The 21,821-nt window shown below is 42.7% G+C and overlaps 1 protein-coding gene across 1 annotated transcript in view; it reads right to left on the bottom strand.

Moving 5' to 3' along the window:
* Positions 1–4,726: 4,726 nt before the first annotated feature.
* The window catches only part of ppm1h (protein phosphatase, Mg2+/Mn2+ dependent, 1H), a 43,289-nt gene continuing 26,194 nt past the window's right edge, over positions 4,727–21,821 (bottom strand). The window contains exons 6-10 of the mRNA XM_069686956.1: positions 21,522–21,640; positions 15,716–15,779; positions 11,986–12,093; positions 7,995–8,146; positions 4,727–7,630 (exon numbers count right to left, since the gene is read on the bottom strand). Coding sequence (XP_069543057.1) covers positions 7,483–7,630; positions 7,995–8,146; positions 11,986–12,093; positions 15,716–15,779; positions 21,522–21,640 — 591 coding nt within the window. The 3' untranslated portion in view covers positions 4,727–7,482. The remainder of the gene's footprint in view (positions 7,631–7,994; positions 8,147–11,985; positions 12,094–15,715; positions 15,780–21,521; positions 21,641–21,821) is intronic.

Below are 21,821 nucleotides of genomic sequence, written 5' to 3'. Positions count from 1 at the left end.
GATGAAACCATGCAGGGGCTGCAGTCTTGTGTTCATCAGACCCCCATCAGCCCAAATGATAGCATGCCACTCACTCCATGACTGAGTGGAGATTGAATCCTGCGTTTGACCTTCCAGGAAGACTCTTGAAATATTTATGAGTTCACACTTGATAGTGTGTTACGCAGAGTTATCTTCATCGTGGGCCTCTGCTCTGCCCACTAGCATCTGTGCTGACATTGAACAATAAATCCTACTACTCATTGTAGGGATACACGTAGGTTGGAGAGAAGAAGCAGACTTGTAAACAAACCACACATGAGCCTGTTGCTGTCCTACACGTCTGCATTAGATATATTGACACAAGTGTGTGTCTTATGTCAGGAATCTAAGTAATCCAGCCTCCAGGGTTAAACCAAACATCATTTATCATATCCAGACTGTAAAGACAGCCGGTCTATGGACCAGTGAGCAGAGCCGAGGCAGCCCGTGTCCTCCTCATCCATCTTGTGTCAGGGCTCTCATTTGAGCCGGCCCGCAGATAAATCACACTCGAGGCAGCCGAAGCCCTAAAGCAGTAAATTAGAGCCCCCTGTGGAAAATTCACCCGCTCAGATGGGTATCACAGCTGCACGGCTGAAGCAGCCGCACCCTCGTCCTGACAGGACCGTCAACCCTCGTGTGTGTGCTCTGTCCACAAAATACCTCCGCACACGCTGCCTCTGTGATGCAATATGTTTGGACGATTAGTTTATTTACTGAGCAGATTATCCCCACAAATTTGATTGGCAATAATCAAGGAATTGGGGGAAAAGCATTTGCTGCTTTTAAGAACTTCTGCTAGCTTCCTTTGTTTTATCTTATTAATAGGGCTACAACTGGTTTCGTTATCACTTAATCCACCATTATTTTTCAATCTTCTTTTGTCCATCCAACTGTCAGAAACCCAAAAATATAGAAGAAAGGAAAGACCAAGAAAAGCAGCAAGATGTAACCTGTAACCGTTAAATGTTCCCTTTTTTTAATGATATAAACGATTATACATTCTGCATCACTGGTTGGACAAAAGAGCTCTTAAGACGTCACATTGGGCCCAGAGAAATCCTGTTCAAACCAATCAGTTTGAAGATAATAAATGGAATAATCTCCAACAACCAGAGCTGAAACCATTAGTTGATTGCAAGGAGTGTATTCAGCAACAGTTGTGGTAATGGGTTCAGCATTGAAGCCGTTTTCAAGCAGCAAAAATGCCAAACGAGAGGAAATGCTGCTTCTTGTCTTGATATAATACACTGAATATCTTAAGGTTTTCAACTGTAAATCAGACAAAAAAACATTGATTACGAGACAAAAAGGGGAATAAAAAATGTAATTGCAACAGTATTTGTAAGACAGGGAAAAAAACCCATGGAAATAGTATCTTTTATCGTCTGAAAGGAGGCTTGAAGGCTGTCACCTCTCCAGCACAGGAGATGAGTATCTCGCTGAAAGCCCACTCAGCATCTCCCTCAGATCTGTCCACGGGTGGGGTGGGAGTGCTGTAACCTTGGAAAAACAAGCCACCCACAGGAATGACTGTGTCATCATTGCCGTCATCCAATCTGGACCACACACACACACACACATGCACATACACACGAGTGGAGAGTAGGAGTGGAGTGCCAGATCAGTCCTGGCCTGACTGGAGGAGGATGCAGGGCCGGCCTGTGGGAACCAGATGGCCCTCCAGCTCCTGCAGAGGACGAGGAGTGTGAGACTCCCACGACAACACTTTGCGATCGTCTGAGTGTTTGTGAGGACATTCATAAGGTAGGTATGTGTGTGAGACGCTCAAACCTGAGCTTATGGTGTGAGCCGCATAACATGAATCAAATAAAACTATTATCAAGCTAGTAATAAAGAGTAATTGTTTACAACTGTTACTGCATTGCATTGTCCATAAACCTTCCCGGGCTCTGCTGTGTCATCTCATACTTACTTTCTTTTATTAGCTTTAACACAGACATTAAAAACATCGAAATTTACCTTTAAAATAAGAGAAATAAAAGCAGAAACAGAACAAAGGAATTTATAATATGAATGGAAAGGCAGGCGGGCCTCATTAGCTTGTCTAAAATTCAATCAGCTGGCTGCACGGTGGTGCAGTGGTTAGCACTGTCGCCTCACTAGAAGGTTCCTAGTTCGAATCCTGGTTCGTACGCAGGGAGCCTCTCTGTGTGCATGTTCTCCCCGAGCATGCACGGGTTCCCTCTAGGTACCCCGGCTTCCTCCCACAATCCAAAGACATCGCTAGGTTCATTGGTGACTCTAAATTGCCTGATTGTCTAAATTTGAGCGTGAAAGGTTGTCCCTCTCTGTGTGTCAGCCCTGTGATTGACTGGCGGTCAGTCCAGGGTGTACCCCGCCTCTCGCCCCAAATGACAGGTGGGATCTGCTCCAGCCCCCTGCGACCATGAACAGGACAAGCTGTATAGATGATGGATGGGTGGACAGAAAATTCAGTCACCTACACAAATAGAGCTGAATTTTGCAGCAGCACTAACAAATTGTTTTGAGGTGCAACCAGTCTCATTTAAGTAGGTGTGTTGATGCCTGTTTTATAAGCCTTGATGTGTAAAGTTACAAAATGCTTTGTGATACATGAAACAAAATGATTACCAATAAAGCCTTTTCACAGAGCAGCACTGGTTTTAAAATAAAACTGATGCTGTATGGGTTCCGTTTAGCTGCTTCAGTTTCAGGGCCCTAGTATTATGTTGATGTTACTAGCAACACCTCTTCTCTTCCTATTGTAACAAGTCATAATGTCAATTGTTAGAGGCCTACTTAAACCTGCGTTTCAACCCCACTTTAATCTAAAATCAAGTGTATGTTTGCAAATATATATTACTTTAAAGGATCTCATAGTGTTGTACACACTTCTGTCGCTATGAATTTGTAACAATACAGTTTTACACCACCTGCAGGGAAGCACGCCCCGAGGCCCCACCTGCCGCAACTATGATTACTATCAGGTTCATAGGTTCTTTAGTTGTCACAGTAGGATCTCAATCCTGTTATAAGAATAACATTTTCATTTTCGTTGATAAAATGTTGGCTACAAGCAGGAGCAACCAAAACTGACGTGTTTGTTATCAAAGATGTTCAAAAGAATCACGACGACAGGACATTGTAAACGTTTGGCTTTTACCAGTGGATGCTACCGTAAGCTAACTGTAGCTTAAAGGAGCAGTTCGCCCTGGGAAAAAGCCACTGTCAGTCAAAGCTGGTGTTCTCTGTAATCGATAGAAGCAATAATATTTGAAACTGGCGCCATAGCTGTGGAGAAAGTTGTACAAACAGCTTGTGGTTTCGCCCATTCTACATTCCTACAACACCCAGCGTGCATTGAGCCCCTCCCTCTGAAAGGAACGGCCCAGTGAGAGACGCTGGAGTGAAATACTACCATTTTCCAGTCAAGGACATTGATTGCTGCAGGCAATGGCTCAGAGCAGTACAGAATCTGAAATATGACCAGAATATACAGGTGGATAGTCAAAAAAATCTTCAGGTCTGCAGTCTACATTTCAAACCTGGCGATTTTGAACGAGACATGACATCGGAGACGGGCGTCCTAGATTGAGGAAGCGTAATTAAGGGAGCTCCCTGGCCTCCGCCAGATGACGCATTTTACGTCGTCTGGTGGAGATTTTCCAGGGCTAATTGGAGAAGCGGATAGCGTCCTCCAAAGGCACAGAGCGAAATAGCTTTTTTCCTACCATAATGGCATTAGCTCCCCATAATAGCATGATAGGACTGAGGTTGACAATCGGGGAACTGGCCTTTTAAGAGCATAGAAATGGTACTATAGGACTCAGAAATCCTGCTAATTCACACCTAACCTTTGAGTAGTTAAAGGTATACAGTGTAATGTAATCAGATCTCCTTTCACTGCTCACAAAGGCTGTGAAATTCATCATTTCTTATATGATAGCTCCGTCATGTCATGAGCAGTGAAAGCTTTATACATCCTTGGTCTCTCAGGTATTTCAAGCATTTGTTATCCAAGCAGTTACCACGTATAGAAGTGTTAAGGTTTCATCACATTATTCCTCACTGTTCCACACCTGCTCTCACTTACAATAAAGAGGTGACGGACCAGTTGAAACGGGGATGAACACTTTCTCTTCTGAGTTATCAAGTTGTCTTTCACCACTTCGGGGTGTGCGTGCTTCAGAGTCGTATTACGCCCCTCGCAGCAGCCTCCGCCATGAAATCTTCTGTCAGGCTACTCTGTGAACTGATATCCTTCATCCACATATTGCTCTGGGACTTGGCGTGACACAGTTTGTCAGAGTGGTGATGCTCTTATTCTATAGAGTCACTGGAGTGTAACAGAGCTTGTCCCAATTCAAGCCGAGAGTTCCTGCAAAATGTTCTTTTGGATGTGACGGTCAAATGTCTGCACATATTGAATTTATCAAAGTAGCACAATGCGGGCAGGTCATGACTTTGATTTTAGGCTTTTAGAATTTAAAAAATATAACCATAAAAGCTTTAAAATACAGGAACTTGCTGACACGACTTGTAGAGTTGTCGCCCACAAACTTGACACTCTTCTTATTCGCTCGCATCCTTGAGCCAGGATCAATACACACCTCCTATCTGCTCTTTTTCCGTCTTCTATACATTTACTACACACACTTTATTTTATTTTGTTTATCAATGACACATCAGAGTGAGGTAGAAAGAAGACTACAAGGTCAAAAATGTTTCCATTTGTTTTTAATAGAGCAGAAAAGTGAGCATGTAAACCATTTTCTTTACGTGACTAGATTCCAAAACGGTACAAATTACGACTTAGGTTTCAGTAAGATGTACATCACTTACAATAAAAGAAAGGGTGGAAGTGTGCACTAAGAACGTTATTTACATTTATACATTGAAGTTTAGTTTCTCTGTTCCTTTTTTCACCTGTTTCAGACACACAGCAGTTAAGAGACAACATTTGTGCACAATTAGAAGCTGAAAACAGAAGCCCTTAGCAGACATGCATCCATACTTTATATTTACTCCGTTTTCCCGTGATAACGAGCTAATTTCAGTTGTTTTCTCGAGATCTCGACTTATTCTTTTATCTCAGGATAATGAAGCTGGTTTTCCCATTATAATGGATAAATTTGGCCCATTATCTCGAGATAACAAAGCTTGTTTTCTCCTGATAACGGGGTAATTTTCCGGCGATCTAGAAAACAGAACAACAGGCTGGTCACTGTGATATTACAGAGCAGGACACGCCATGCTGCCATTGCCCACACTAATGAGCTAAGTTAAGCCTCTTACTATGTTCGTTTCGTGCTTTTACAACTCTGGAGATACGAGTTATGATCATCTGACGTTATGGTGGTGCTGCGTCATTATCTCGTGATAATGACAACAACCAGAAATGACTCGTTATCACGGGAAAACGGAGTAAATAAAATGTATGGATGCATGTCCGCTAAGGGCTTCCGTAGCAAACTACAAATTAACTCAATAAATGAAAACGTGGAAGATCACTGAATCCGGGAACAATGTTGATTGTAGAGACACTTAAGGTAAGTGTTGCTTATTTAAATGTGTGCAATGATAGTACTTTTAAATGACATGTTTAAAATGTTTGAGGCACCTGCTTTTCATAAGGACGGTTTGGGGCAATACATCCAACTGATAATGAGAAAAGGTAAACATAAGGGCATGGAAATATGGGGTTTGGAGCATAATATAAATAAAAAAGTAGGCCTTTTTTTTTTTTTGCTTCAGTGCTTTTCTGAAAACATTCGTACAAATGTTGCAAGTCCGGGAGCGAGACCACAACCATGCAGCTGAGTAATGGCACAGGGAGGAGCTGATGATGCAGCTGATGTAGCGTGCAAACAGCAGCGTAAAGAGGGCAATGACATCATTTGGAATGGGTAATGCGATAAAAGGAAGTAAATCATGAGGTAGATGACGAATGGTAAATGAGTGCAACGGAAAGACAGCAACTGTTTTTCCTTTTTTTTTTTTTCAGAATTCAAGCAGAAGTTTGGGTCGATTAAGCAGTTTTCACCATATTCACACAGCGGCCATTTTCTTCCTACCTCACATTCAGGGTAGGAAGCTCAGTTTGTGTTATGTTCCTCCGACCACCAGGGGGCGTATGTTGGAGGCCAAGCTGGCCGCAGGTTACTTAAGTTCATGCCCTCTAAGCACAGGTGTCACTGATGAGAGAGGCAAACAGTTTTGGACTGTGTTCGGACACGTCATCGTATGTATTTTTGTTTTAACGCATGGGAACGACGGACAATATACATTTTTTTTGGTACCGAGCACACGTCTTAGCATGTATCTATTAGCAGCCAGTAGTGGCTAAGTGTTGGACTTAGTCACTACAGGGACTAAGGGGCATATTAAAAATGAAATAACCCATTAGCTACCACGAGAAAGCAGCTAACGTAAGCATTTAACCACATCCTAGCTAAAATTATAGTTTAATAGTGTTAAATGGTACCATACACAAGGAAGTAATCGATTCTTAAGTCAGTAACGTTGCGTTGCGTGTTATATTCATTCAGACTAACAACACATAAGTGTCTTTTTGTTGCATGAGGAGGCTGGCAAAACATGCCTGCTTTAAGGAAGCATCCTCCATCTTGTTCTGTAGACTAAAAACACCTGGATGAGAGGATCTATTAGACGTGTGGTGACAGAATATCAAAAGTAATTTATCCTTTCCAGAGGTTCCTGTTAGACTGTCAGCGACTGATGAAGGAAGCAAGGAAATGATAATTATTTGTCAGGTTTCTGAGCCTGATGTCAGGGGAAAATGGCTGCCTGGTGAATATGGTGCGTCATGAGACGCTGAAATCTTCAGGTGGCCCTTCCTGGTAGTGTTTTCTTCATTAAATTATTTCTTCATTTTCAAAGGAAGTCGTTTTTCTTCCTCCTAGACAGCAGGTTAACGATTGCTCATGTCTGCGTCTGGCTAATTTAAAAGCTCTACATGGGGCAGAGGCGGTATGATTCATAATGCAGGACATCAGTCTTTTTTTTACACTGTACAGCTGTTCAACCAAACACTTATCAAACGTCTTACGCCTTGGAGTATTTACACCTTTTTACAGTTATAAATATTGTGCAATAGTTCATATCAGCAATCCTGAGATGCACGTCACAATCTCATCCATGAGAGTCCACGCTCTCAACCTCAGGCATTGCCTAACAACAAGATTCAAGATGGCTTCTTTTCACTATTCAGTTTCTTTTCTATAAAAAGGAAGAAGACAAAAAGAAATCATCCTGCTTGAAGATGATTGACGGGAAAACAGCCTGGACAGAGATCCCATCTCTGAGCAGAAACGTCTCGGACCCCCCCAGCAGAAGAGGGACGTCCACACTAAAGCACTTTTAAAAAGAGCACAAGGGACGAGGGAAAATGCAGAAGTGGAGTGGGGGAGGTCAAGGCTTGGTTACGTTTTTCGGTTGATGGGTGTAGTTTCATAGCTAGTTCTGCTTGTTGCCGTACATGAGGGGAATGATGTAGACAGAGATGTCGTCTCCGGAGCCTAATCTGTCGTTGGATATCCTCCAGCCTCGGTCCTTCAGCACACCTCGTGCTCTCATCACCAGGTCTTGAGCTGCCATTGTGTACCTGATAAAACAATAATGAGAAATCATTAAGTTGTATTCACAGTACTGGGACATATAATTAAAAATTAATGTTCACTTCTGATAATAAAACAAAGTATCATCCCACTAAGGCCAGATGAGAAAAAAGAATCTGAATGACGGTGAACTTTTGAACTACGCTAACTAACAAAGCTAACAAGAGGAGAGTGAGAGCGCCCTGTTAATAGTCTCAAAAGCTTTTCCTTGACATCAGAGAAATGACTAATCTAAATGTTTGGAAATTTGCATAACAAGATAACAGCGTTCATCCTCTACAAAAAAAGACAGGGGTGAGAGGAAGTTCACTTGTGACAGGCGGCTGCAGCTGTGCGGTGAGTGAAACGTGCCTGTGCTGGTCGTCGGGGTCGCAGTTTGCCAGGAAACAGGTGACCGCTTCAGCTACTTCCTGGTTAGAGAGGACGTCCCACAGACCATCAGTCCCCAGCACCAGAACGTCATCAGCTCCGTGCTCGCACTGTGCCAAAGGGTAAACCTTAACCTGAAGGTAGAGGGGGGGGAAAAGAGGCGAGGGATGAGAGATGCATGGTTGCCTTGAATCATTTTAACCTGTTGAATTAATTTCCTCTGGAGATACAGAAAGTAAAGAAATGGAAAAATAATCGTTCATGCATTATTTATAAGGGGTTAGCTGTAGGGCTAACCTTGTAGCTCAAACAGATAAACAGCACACATGAACTGCTTTTGTTGTGTTATGCACTTGTATCAATGATTTACCCAGTTAAACCACATACAAATAATGTGTAGATCCTATAAAATAAGCTTAATTAACATATGAGTGTCAGATTTGGATTTTAAATTGATGTAATTGTCAGCTTTGTTTCATTTGCAGCCAAGAGTTTGTGAGATTCCTTTAGATTAACCAAATAATGTGTGTCATCACTTACTGCTCATGGTAGCAATGCAGATAGTTTTGGTTTTACTTGTGGTGCTCGAAGAAAAAGAAATGTACTTAATAAGAGACTACAATCACACTATTGGCTTGGCACAGCTGTGCTTTGAGCTAAATGCTAAAATGCTAAAGATATGCTAACATGCCGATAATGCCAATGTGTCCCTCTTCTACAAGGCTATATCTTTATGTTCGGTTTCTGTAGTTATACAAGAAATTAAAACACTTAACTGTTTTCAGCTGATGGTAAATTCAACAATACATTTTAAGTCAGACTTTAAGTAGAGTAAGAGTATGCTGATTGAACTTCACAAAAACACAGTAAAATGTTTTAACATAAATAAAGTAGCTATATTTTTGGTTTCTTTTAGTTGTCTGGGGTGTTCCTGTTGCTGTTACACAATCATCTTAAATTACTTTTCATAATTTCAGGGGCTAATTCAATCCCTTTGAGAAATATTTAGTGAGTCGTGTACATCAGCAGCACACTGAAAATTCACATAATTCTTAGCTAGCATTGAACGTGTTGAATATACCTTATTTTGTCGCTAGAGGTTACAATTAGCATGTATCAGAGCTAATGCTAACATGGTTATGTTTTGCACATTATTTTAGCCATCTTAGTTTCACATGTTAGCTTACAATCTAGCACTAATAGGCATTAAACATTTAAAACAGCTAAGTCACCGTTAGCATGGCTAAAATTGACAGCAATATCCTTTGTGTTCCTGTTCTTTAAGATTACCCAAAGACCTCGCTGTCATTGTGTTTTATTGTGGATTATTTTTCGATGGAAACAAGTGTTTTATCCAAAGACGATGTGTGATTATTCAGAGTAATGGGGACGCTGTTTCTAAATGGACATGAGGACGACAAACAGAACTAAAAATTACCATAAGAATTCCAATTTTCTTTGCGCACCTTCATTTATAAATCTTTCTGAAAGCTAATAACAGCCTTGAATTACTCTGCCTTAACAAAAATTGCCAGCAGAATAACTCCCCGTGGCCATAGTTTGGTTTCTTCAAGTTATTTCTTCCCTACAGTCGACTATTCACAGCAAACACTCAAACTTACTGCAGAGGCTGCTGGCTTCAGAATACCCTCTGTGTGCATCATGAGGCTCTGGTTTTGGAAAACCTTGTGATTTAAGTCAAGGTTTGAAAGAGTGAAAAGGATCCATGAAAGAGACAGGAGTTACTCGAATCGATTTTACAATCTGGATTTCAAAAGTATTTCTGGAGAGGAGGCGCCGACTGGAGCGTTTCATTTCTGACTCAACGGCCATATTTGATCTCATGATGAGTATGATCTGATGACTCCAAGGGTCAATGTTAGCTCATCTCACAATCCCTTTTCTCTCCCTCCTCTCCCACACATAGGATCATTATATATAGAAATTAATCTATTTTTTCCTGCATTACACATCCAGCTGGACTAACATGTACTTATAACGTGTTTACACTCTGAAACAATAGCGACGGTGTATCTCCGAGGGGAAATCTGAAAAGACATTAAAACAGGAGGCTGAACTACGACTGAACTCGGAGGGCAATGAATTAAAGATCAAGAGAATTCGTGGGCTTTGTGACGACTGCAATCATGTTCAGCAGACACCGGGAAGGAAAGGAGTCATTTGAGAGCGGCGGCCGGTGGGGAATGTTAATGTGCACATTGACCACGCAGTTCACAGAGTGGACTGTTAATGGCTGAAGGCATTTTTACATCGTTACCTCTGCACTCTCTTTTATCAGGATGGAGAGGTTAGGAGGGAAGGTAAAAGGAAAGTTCCATCATTAAATAGAATTAAACTCTTAATGCACTGCTAATGATGATGTGAGTGGCATTTCATTTTACATATGCACAGTGTATAATGTTGATATGTTAACAACTGAGTATATTAGAAGAAATTCAACAATCAAACAGGAACAAATCTGTTCATCCAATATTTGTTCACCCACTTTTTTTGTGCGCTACAAGTTCACATCGCGCTTCTAGAGATTAGCGTTCAATTTAAATTGTGTCAATTGAGGGACTTAATATTTGAAGTGCCAGTTTGAGAAGAATAGGGGAGTGAAATAAGAGTGTTTCAACGCTCTCGGGCGGCTGTGGCTCAGTGGTAGAGTCGGTCGTCTCTCAATCGGAAGGTTGAGGGTTCAGTCCCTGACTGCTACAGTCACATGTTGAAGTGTCCTTGGGCAAGAGTCTGATCCACAAGTTGCTCCTGAAGGCATAGCTATCGGGTATGAATGTGAATAGATAATGATTCGATATTGGCATCAGTGTGTGAATGTGAGTGTGAAAGGGTGAATGTGACATCTAGTGTAAAAGCTCTTTGAGTGGTTGGAAAAGCGCTATAGGCGCCTGTTTAGCTCAGCGCTTAAATCGGCGACCATATACAGAGGCTACAGTCCTCGATGCGTTGGCCCCGGGTTCAACTCCTGCCCTCTGCCCTTTGCTGCGTGTCATCCCCACGCTCTCTTCCCCCATTTCCGGCACTATCCACTGTCCTCTCTCTAACTAAAACCAAAAAATAATCTTTAAAAAGCATACAGTCCATTTACCAATGTATTTCATGTTGGCTATAAGGCGTCTCTCAATCCAAATAATTACTAAGGGCACAGTTTGATGACACCTTGCGGAAGTGTACATCATCTACACCGCTTGTCCTGTTCAGGGTCACAGATGCGCTGGAGCCTATCCCAGCTGTCATTGGGCGAGACGCGGGGTACACCTTGGACTGATCACCAGTCAATCACAGGGCTGACATGTAGAGACAGACCCACTCACATTTCACACCTACGGGCAACTGAGTCACCAATGAAGCTAACAAGCATGTGTGTGGGAGGAAGCCGGAGTAGCAGGAGGGAACCCACGCAGGCAATCCACACAGAAAGGCCCCGTACGTCTGAACTGGGATTCAAACCAGGAACCTTCTAGCTATAAGGCAACGGAGCTAAAGCTTACAGCACCTGGTATTCCCAGGCAGTAATGGAAGTTGTTGGCTGAACAACCACACCTGAGAATGAAAGTCAATCTTATGTGACTTAGGCAGAAGTTTAGTTACATTTATTACATTTAATCAATCTACAATTAAATAATGTACCTGGCATTTAGTTGGATTATCTCTCATAAACAATTTGCGGCCTTTTTTATTGATGTTTGATCTGGTGTTTCCTGTGTTTTGCACCGTTACCTTAAACAAAATTAACTCAAACAATTTTGGAAACATTTGGGATAATGTAAGTACACAACTCAAATCAACATATATAACAGGTCTATTTGTTTCAGATGTTTAGATGTGGAAATGTTACATATTACACCTTTAAGACTCTTATTTATGTATAATTGACAATGCAATTAATTACACTCACTCCGTAGACAATATGAAGGAGGATGTAATGAAGAAAATTCAAAGTGGAGCTTACCTCTGGGCAGCACGACAGGAAGGGCTTTATGTAAATATTCGAGTCGTGCACTTTGAGATTGTGGTCGCCAAGACCTCTGGTGACCCCGATGGTTGCCAACACACGAGCCTGCAAAAGATCAGAAGCATGTAAAGCACTTACTCCACAATCAATGTTCACAATAAGATTATTTATAAAACACTGGAGTTTGTATGAGTCATTCACTTCTGTCGCCTGATTGGGCTGACTTCCGCTTTAGCACTCTGCTAACATTAATGGAGATTAAATTTAAATGTGCAGCCCTTCTCGACCTTTTGATTGTTTTTGGACCTAACTGATCAATTCCTGATAGTAAAGCGAGTCATTTTGTAGGGTTTGTGACGCTCGTTTTCCCATGATTGTGTGATAGTGCTTATTGTGCCCCGCCGTGTTGGGAGAGCGGCTACTGAGTGAGTGATTCATGTAACTCGAGTCAGACCTTCAGCTAAGGGCAGGGAGCAAGCTCCAGGCACCGGACTGTGGGAGTGAGTACGGAGTTGAAACAAGCACAGAAGTGGTTGTTTTTCTCACAGGGCGAGGCTGATATGGTGGTCTCGCCTCAAATTTGCAGTTTGCAGTGGCTAGTAGGAGGGGTGAGTCAGTGAACGAGTAAGTGGAGATGAGGACTTCGAACTCATGACATGCACATCACTAGTGCAGCCGATATGCACAGGAAAACAAAACTACAGACTAATTGACAAACTACAACTCCTGACAAATTGTTCTGTGAGGACATTTTGGGTCAGAATTTTACAGTTACTAACTAACTAAGATTGTTTTTCTTTATTGATAGGGAAAGCTGAGGAGAAACAGGAAATGTGGGGATGAGAGCGGATGACACACGGAAAGGGGGCAAGGACTGTACATGGGGCACACGCACCAACAGGTGAGCTTCCAGGGCGAGCTACACCTTTCTTCTATCTTCCAAGACAGCTTGGCTAACCTGTGTTTTTTTTTTAGAACCTGTCTGATGAGGGCCCAGAAGCTGTGTAGTTTACTGTGTAGCCAAAAACTGCTTAAATGTAAGTTTTGGAGTAAGCCACAGAAATATGAAGGAAACTATTTTAGGGACTCCTCCTGGGATGAAGTAGAGACTCATTTCTAACTATATGACTTCAGTGAGCCTTCTATGAGACTACAGCATTCATTCCTGATAAGTGTAATGAAAAAACCTGCATGACACATCCCAAGCGGCATCTCACTGACGGGTAGAGGCTACTCCCAGCGGGAACCCTTATCTGGATGGATAAGCAGCATTTAGGCAAATAAACACAAGCTCAGTGTCAGCATCTTCACTTGTGTGCGAGTGCCTAATGGCCGTTCCCTCAGCCCCAGACACCATCAAACTCATTTGTGAGCTTTACAAAAGTCTTATTGACTTCTGCTGTATATATAGATCGCCACCAACGCTTCTTAAAACGGCTGCTGGGGAACTGGGCTAATTGAATGTACTGTACAAGCGTATGAGACGGGGAGGCACATAAGGACGGGGGAGAGGAGTGCGGGGTCGAGTGAGGCCTGGTAGCAAAGAGCCTGAATCAGTATGCGGCGCAGAGAGGGAGAAGGGAAGGAGACAGAGAGGTAGAGCGTTTTCAAAGTGGCGGCAAAGCTCCTCCGGCGGAGAAGGGGAAACATCCTGGGATTAATTGTTGAGCGTTGGGGCCCAGCGAGCTGCACGCCGGGCTTTGAAGTGCTCTGGCGTTCCTCTCCCTCGCACAAAGCCCCCTCACTCTTCTATCTAGCCATCCATCTCTGCGCCTCACATCAAAGGGAGGAGGACGCGACGTGGGCACGGCCGACTGTGCATGGGTGAACCCGAACGTGGTTGCAGGCAGGGAGCACCGTGGGGTGACATCTGCCCCAGTCATCAGTCAAACATAAATCTACTGTCTGTCTGGGTTAAACTGAAAACTGCAGAAGGCCTCAGTGAGAACATATTCAGATCTATCGTGTTTCCTCTCTGACCTTTTCAGTGCAACAAGGACAAGATGCTGCACAGCGCCACATGTACAGCATCACCGGGGAAAAGGAAAATGTCATGAGCAGTGTGCTGAGCTCTTGACCTTTTCTTTTATGTTTCCTGTCAAAACACTGACAAGATTCTCCTGGTTAAACGATGTTGTGTTCAAACATATGTCACTTTTTGGACTATTTTCAAATGTCTTCTATCAAAATGTTATCGCCTGACAGGTGGCTCAGATGGGAGTCTCACCTTTGACCCCCTAGCTATGTTAATACAACATATAACCTGCTGAGGGAAATAAAAACCCATTGACTATATTCACATGGCAGCCATTTTCCTCTAACCTCCTGCTCTGGGTGGGAGGCTCAGGTGCGGTTGTAATGTACTGCTGTGATGTTAGTCGCAGGTTTTCTGTTGAATATTATCAATTCACTGCTTTAAGTTTGATCTGGAAGGAAATCTGGTCAAACTTAAAGATAAAACAACATATTGGATAAGCTTTTATATATGGTCAGACAACAGCTAATGTTAGCATCCTGTCCTTACTAGATAATATTGCTGTTAGCTAGGAAGTGGCTGAAAGCTAATATGACCGTTCTGTTAGTTGGAACAAATAACTAGTTAACAACGTACTTGCTAGCGTAATGTTAACTAACGAAATGTTATTTAGGAAGTGCCCGAATGCTAGAATTAGCTGTAGCCTAAAGGAAGCTAATGGGTTATCAAATATGTTCTTTAACTTTGAAATATGGCAAGATTTCCCTCCAGATTTTTTACTATGAATTGTATATCAGTTGCACATATATCATGAACTGGTAAAATGATAACTATTGTGAGAAACCCTACATTTACACTGTACAACTTACAACCTCAAAAATAGTCCTAACAGCTAACATTAGCATCCTGCTTTCACCAGATAATATTACCGTTAGCTAGGAAGTGGCTAAAAGCTAATACTACTGTTTGGTAGTTTTACACAACAAAAATGGGAAAGGCTTAAATTCCGAGCTATCAAAATGTTGTCGGAGTGCTTCAATGCTAACATTAGCTATAGTCTAAAGGAAGCTAATGGGTTATCAAATATGTTCTTTTATTTTGCAATATGGCCAGATTTCCCTCCAGATTTTTTATTATGAATTAATTTTATTGTTCATATATCATGAACTAGTAAAATGATAACTATTGTCGGATACCCTACATTTATACAACTTACAACCTTGAAAACAGGCGTCCTAACAGCCAACATTAGCATCCTGCCCTCACCAGATAATATGACCGTTAGCTAGAAAGTGGCTAAAAGCTAATATTTTACACGACACAAATAGGAAAATTCCTAGCTAACATATTGTTGATTTCCCTCCAGATTTCCACAATTAATATTTTAAGTTGCTCATTTATTGTGAAGTGGCAAAATGATAACGATTGTCAGATACCTTACATTTATACAACTTAAGACTGGAATAAAATAGTACAACATTTTAACTGAATTTGAGATTCCTACCTTGAGCATAACGTCAAAGAAAAATGGCCGCCATTTGAATATGATGACTAGAGATATTTTCTGTGCTATAGGTTGGTGAGAGAGGCCAGGAATGCTTCCCGCTGGCGGTCTCCTCCCCACAGTGACGGGGGAATGTCTAGGGAAGTCAGGGGCTGAGTAATGGTGCCCTAGCGAGCTTTGATTACAGGCGAGGAGCACAAGGCCAGGGGAGTAACTCTGTCAGCAAGCTGCCGTCGACCACTTCTTACCTTCTTCCCTTCGCCGTAGATCAGGGGAAACTTCAGGTCATCGTCGTCAATGGTTTTATACGCCCTGTGCAGGGGAGAGAGGACACTTTAATGAGTTTTTGGTTTATGGCAGGCAGCGTACACGTGCCCCGTAGATACATCACCCTCCACCCTTCCTGCAGGCCCTGCTGCTGCCGAGGCGACTGGCACGTAGAGAAAGAGTATGTTAGGACGGGAGAAAAAAAAATCCACCCAGACATCACACAGAGCATAACACAGAGCCTTAGCATGTTTCTCTCCTTTTCTCTCTTACTGATCCCTAAAAGCCTCCCCAGCGACAAAGAATGAGACATCTATGCATGTATGAGACACTCTTACATTACTCCTGCATTCGTGTGTGTGCATGCGTGCTTCTGAAGGTCTGGATGTAAAGCAGCTGAATGATGCAAGAGTATCCACGTTTACATTCCCCCGCTCTCGGAGCAGTGTTTAAACTTCCTCCACTGATGAATAATTTACCATCTTCAGACTGAGACCAGACGGAGCAGCAGTACAAGGAGAAAGAGACTGTAGAATACTGTATGCATTCATGCCAGGTCTTAAGATACACTTTTCTACCTCTGCAGCTCAGGAACTTGCAGTGAACCCTACACTTTTGCTCTGTGAGTTTACTTTTTAGCCAATACTGCTGCTGTGTCTCTGTACCAGAAATGACACATTTAAGCCAGAAAACCACAGCAGGTGCAAAATCTGGCTCTGTGTGTACAACGTCCTTACCTTGATCAAATAATATTTTACATTTATTTGTAAGTTATTCTTTATTTTAGCCTTGAAACTGGAGAAAATGAAGGAACACATGTTAAAAACTGAAATGAACGGACTTTAGAATGATTTTAATTGTAAAGTAAAACAGAAAATAACTGATTAGTCTGATAAAGCTGCTTAAAACAGGCCTATAGTATTATTTTCAAACATCATGTGACCCAGGCCGGCCCCACACACACCTTATCAGACATTTTTCAGCTGCTGTGAAGAAGATTAGAAAGGACCGGGATGGTTTTCACATTACTGCTGGTTCCACTCAGAGCGACCATATGTTTCCACCTTAGGCGAGCGCTATACTGCTGCCCTCAGCACTTTTATAACAGTGTGCAGAGCGAGGACTATCTCGGCGAACGCAGCCCCACAAACACAGAAATACAGTCTGCAGCCTGAGACTCGTCGGAGCGGAGAGCTGCAGCGCAAAATAACGACCCGTGGACGAGTGTGAACGCTAATGTTTGCAGTATTCATGGTGTGGAAATACCTCTAAAACAGCAGTTTGATGATGTTGAACCTAAATTGAGCACTAAAAGGGGCGCTAATTGAACTAGGAGAACTCTTACACTTGCTATTTTTAAAAGGGAGCCACCAATTCTCCTGCAAAAACACTCCAAACTTATTTTTATTTGAGTATTTCACCTTCAAGAAGTGAATAGAGGCACACACTTTATGTCTTTATTTCAAAGATGTCTTGAATGAAATCCCCAGAGCCTGCTGTCGGGGACAGTATCCCTCCTGAGACTTGTGTTTACAGCGAATCCACCCTGTCAGACTTGAGATAACAAGTGTGTGACAGAAAGAGAGACACACGCATTAATCCTGTTTTAATACCCGCTTCCTGCAGTGGGACACGGGGTGCAAAAAAAAAACGGCGAGGAGAGTTAGCTCAAGGGTCGTACTGTTCGACCACAACACTGAGCGCTTTCACGTTCAAAGGGCTGTTTGGATGCTTCGACGCGTTACGGAGCGTGACTGACTTGGATAGACAGGGTGGGGGAGGGGAGGAGAAGGCGAGGGATGCAGGGAAGAGATAAGGAGGGTGTATCATCATCTCTGCAGGTGATGAGAGACGGGCAGGAGAGGAAAGGAGTGATGTCATCTCCGCTCGGTGCAAAGAGGGGTGACAGAGAAACATTAGCAGTGTGTGCTCTGCATCCCGATCCGCACACACACACACACACACACACACAATTATATACGTCTCTACACACACACACGTTATCAGACTTCGAGGTGACATTGCGGCCCGGGTTCTGTGTCAGCACCGGATGAGTCAGACAAATTGGAGCAATTGACAGACGGGTTCAAATAAACTTTCTGGCCAACGTTGATGGGCTTTTTATTGATTGAGTGGTGCTTTCAGGAGCAGAGCAAGGCCACCGTTAATGGCAGCGACCCAACGCAGGCATCTGTCAGAGGGGTACAAAGGCATCATGGAAAAAGAAAAGAAGAAGAGAAGGATGAGGAGCAGTAGAGGTAGGGAAAATGTATGACAGTGATAAAGGTGTGCATTTGTCCCTTGTTCTCTCATTTGTTGTCTATAGGATCCGGAGGAGGACAGGCGCCCCAGTGGGCGTGGACTTTAAAGAGAGACAGCTTGAGTGCCGTTCATTGTCATTTATCACTGCCCTCCTGTGTCCCCTTAGCACCATCTTTTTTCAGTTTGTCACAACCCTTTCCCCCCCCTTTTCTCCTCTCCTTTATCTCTATTCTTATCTCCACAGATATCGTCAATCTACTCATATTTCTCTCCTTTCCTCTATCTGTCCTCTCCACCCACCTACCCTCTTCCCCACCTTCCCCACCTTCCCCTCCGCCTGGCTGGCTTTGTTACCGTTGTGTTTAGATCACGTTGAACATGGCCGACCGCTCAACATCCATCACTCTGAGACCTCTTGCAAACAAAAACCACAAGGCGACTACCATTACAGCTTGCAACGCCAACGCCAGCTCGCACTCTGGTCTGACTGGCCGAGGGAGGGGACGTAAAGAAAGCGAGGGAGGAAGACAGAGAGAGGTGGGCTGCGGACCTGTATGCCTTCATTAGAGCGTGGCCTTGATCATGGATGCCTTTGAGGGAACTGGATGCCAGCATACACCCACACACGCAGCATGTGGGCACGCTGGCTGCACATACAGACAGGAGAGCGTACATGTACAGACAGGGAGCGAAGAGGCTTTAAAAAAAGATCCTCTGTACCTATAGAGCGTCTGAAGTGCACCTATACTAGCTGACACAGTTAAGTCACATCCACGCACATCAGAAGCCGCGGCTGACAGGGGTACTAATTTAAGACCCAGACTGAGTCCGGGTGAAACGAGCAGAACTGGCTTATGGGTAGAACCTGATTAAAAATACATCACAGGCTGTCTGCGCTGCCGAGGCGGTTAGCAGGCAGACGACAAGCTGCGAGTTCTGGGCCCAACAAGGCACACAGCTGCAGACTGACCTACATCTGCTGAACCGAGCGCCGCCGCAAAACACAACCGCACAGAGGTGGTGTCAGGAAACTACTGCTCATCTCTCCTCAGTCACCTGCTGCAACTACTACTGCTCTTATGTATATACAGGTACATGCAGCAGTACATACATCTGCATGAAACATTTTAATCAGGGGGTAGACATTAATAAAAGATATAAAGTACTTCCATAAAGTATCTAAATATGCTGGATGATTATAGCTGTCAGCTTATACTTTTACAAGTATATTTAAAGTTATAGGCATGGTAGTACATTTTTGAAAGTAGTTTTCTTCTCCTCTTGAGGACAGACCTGACAAAGCTTCATTTTTACTTTTTACTAATTTGCATCATTATGTCGAAATATAAGGTTAGACCCGTTAATTAAAGTACATCACAAGAAAAATGGGTTCTTTTTCTGTAAACAATGCAGCACGCGGAAAAGAGTCAATTATCGCTAACTGCTGGCTACACGCCCCGGCATGTTCACCGTTGTGCCCAGAGGCTACATCGTCAGACTATAGCTGATTGGATCCAAGATTGCATCAGTAATAATCCACTATAATAATTGAATATACACTTTGTTACATTTTGCTGTAAATGCTATTTTACTTGGTTGTCGATGACTACAGATACAACTTCAAAAATAAGTGAAAATCCAAAGAAAAAGAAACAAATTCGACGCTCAGATGAAGGCAAAAAAAAGGAAAGCGACCGTCAGCCAGGAAAATTTTTTGGGAAGTGTGCTCGTGCAATTACCGTTTATCGCCATAGGTGCCGCCAAAGAGAACGAAACTGAGATCTATGAGATTACCACTTACCAATTCCTTGGCTCATTTTATGCTTTTTAAATCTACTTTTGCAAAGTTAATACTTACTATAGCTGTCTGTTTAATGTAATGAAGTAAAAAGTACAATATTTCATTGTGACATGTAGTGAGGTAGAATACGCTTTAAATCCCAGCTAACTACAAGTACCTCAGAAATGTATGTAATGACATTTTTGAGTTAATACAACTATGATCGTTTTACTTACGGTTTAAATTCCTCATTAAAATGTAATTAAATAATCTACCTGCTGGACACTTCATTATCGTTCCATTGGTTGCTATCTGGTTTTCTTTGACATTTTTCATCGCTTATGTAGCTGTTTCCTCGCTGTGCTCACAGATTCCTTCTCACCTCTCTCTCACAAACAGACACAGAAATGTCAAGGCCTCCTCCTGAGAGTGAAGCTTTAAAAGGCCTTTTAACGCTGCTGCAACTGAATTGGGTTGATATGGCTATTTTCATTAGGGGAATATTATAGGAAATCACTCAAATGTAGAAAATGAATCAAATTAATGTTCCAGCAAGGCATGATTATACAAGGCTAGGTAGCAGAAATGATTTGAATAGAAAAAAAGTCTCTCGGAGGGCTCATAACTGGATTCCGCCTGATGCACAGGAAGAGCAGGGATGTGAAAAAGAAAGGGGCAGTATTCTCAACAATGTGTTTAGAGCTTTAAATAATTTAGCAGGAAGGGAGAGGAGAAAGTTACAGCCACATATACTGAAGGGAATAAACAGTAATATCATTACAGTTAGCATGCTGTGTAAGTTGTGCATTGTATTTGACATCAAGATTAGAACCAGACAGATATGGGATTATTGAGACCGATACTGAGGGGAGATATTCAAAGATTAGCGATATGGCGGCCAAAGTAGAACTTTTCTAAGTGGAATTGGAGCAAATTTTTCATCGATATAAATATCAAAATGTATTCAGAAGGCTGATTTCTTAATCAGATTGTTCTGATATAGAATATTTAACATTATTATACATTGTCAACCAATTCTTGTGCAGACCACCTACTACTCATCCTTGATTTTCTGCTACATGTGCTGCAGACGGCTGCTCGGTGGTGCAGCGGTTAGCGCTGTCGCCTCACACCTACAAGGGTCCTAGTTCGTATCCCGGTTTGGACGTAGGGGACCTTTCTGCGTGGGGTTTGCATGTTCTCCCCGTGCATGCGTGGGTTCCCTCCAAGTACTGCGACTTCCTCCCACAGTCCAAAGACATGTTTGTTAGGTTAAGTGGAGAATCTAAATGTCATAGGTGTGAATTTGAGCGTAAAAGATTGTCTGTTTCAGCCCTGTGATTGACTGGCGATCAGTCCAGGGTGTACCCCGCCTCTTGCCCAATGACAGCAGGGTTAGATCCAAGCCCCCCGCGCCCCGGAACAGCATAAGCAGTATACATAGATGGATGGAAGGAGGTGCTGCAGACAGGGCTGAGAATAGTATTGTAATCAAGGGGGGTTTGAGCGTTCTAAGCTGGACAAACTATATGATGACATTATTTCAAATTCCACTGAAGCATTGTTTTCTACATTATATGTTTTGTAAAAAAAGTTATTTCAAGATTCAGATGCAGATACCGATATATATTGTGATTGGCTCATATAGTCCGGGAAATATCGGGCACAAATATATCAGTCGGGCTCCAAATAACTTGAATCAAATCAGACAGTCAGTCCAAAAATCAAGAAATTAGTCAACCCACCATCCAGACATGGTGAAGTCACGGTACAGCATTCTCTTCCCCACCTCCTTTCTCTGGACTCTCCTCGGGAATTCCAGATGTGTGAACTCGTTCCCTAATAAGTGGGGCTGCATGTAGGCCTTTGATATGAAAAGAGAAAAAAAAACAGAAGAAAAAGAAGATTGACATACCCAGGGGATAGGAAAAACAATTCCATAGTCTATTAAGCTGGCAAAGAGAGCATGCAGTGTAAGAGAGACAGAGCTGAGCATAGCCAGTGTCTCAACGGGAGGGGAGGTCAGCTCTTCTAATATCTGACAG

The sequence above is a fragment of the Semicossyphus pulcher genome, unplaced genomic scaffold (genome assembly GCF_022749685.1).
Source record: "Semicossyphus pulcher isolate SPU_LCO1_2020_fin unplaced genomic scaffold, fSemPul1.0.p SCAF_8, whole genome shotgun sequence".
NCBI lineage: Eukaryota > Metazoa > Chordata > Actinopteri > Labriformes > Labridae > Semicossyphus > Semicossyphus pulcher.
This window is presented reverse-complemented; position numbering and strand designations above follow the sequence as displayed.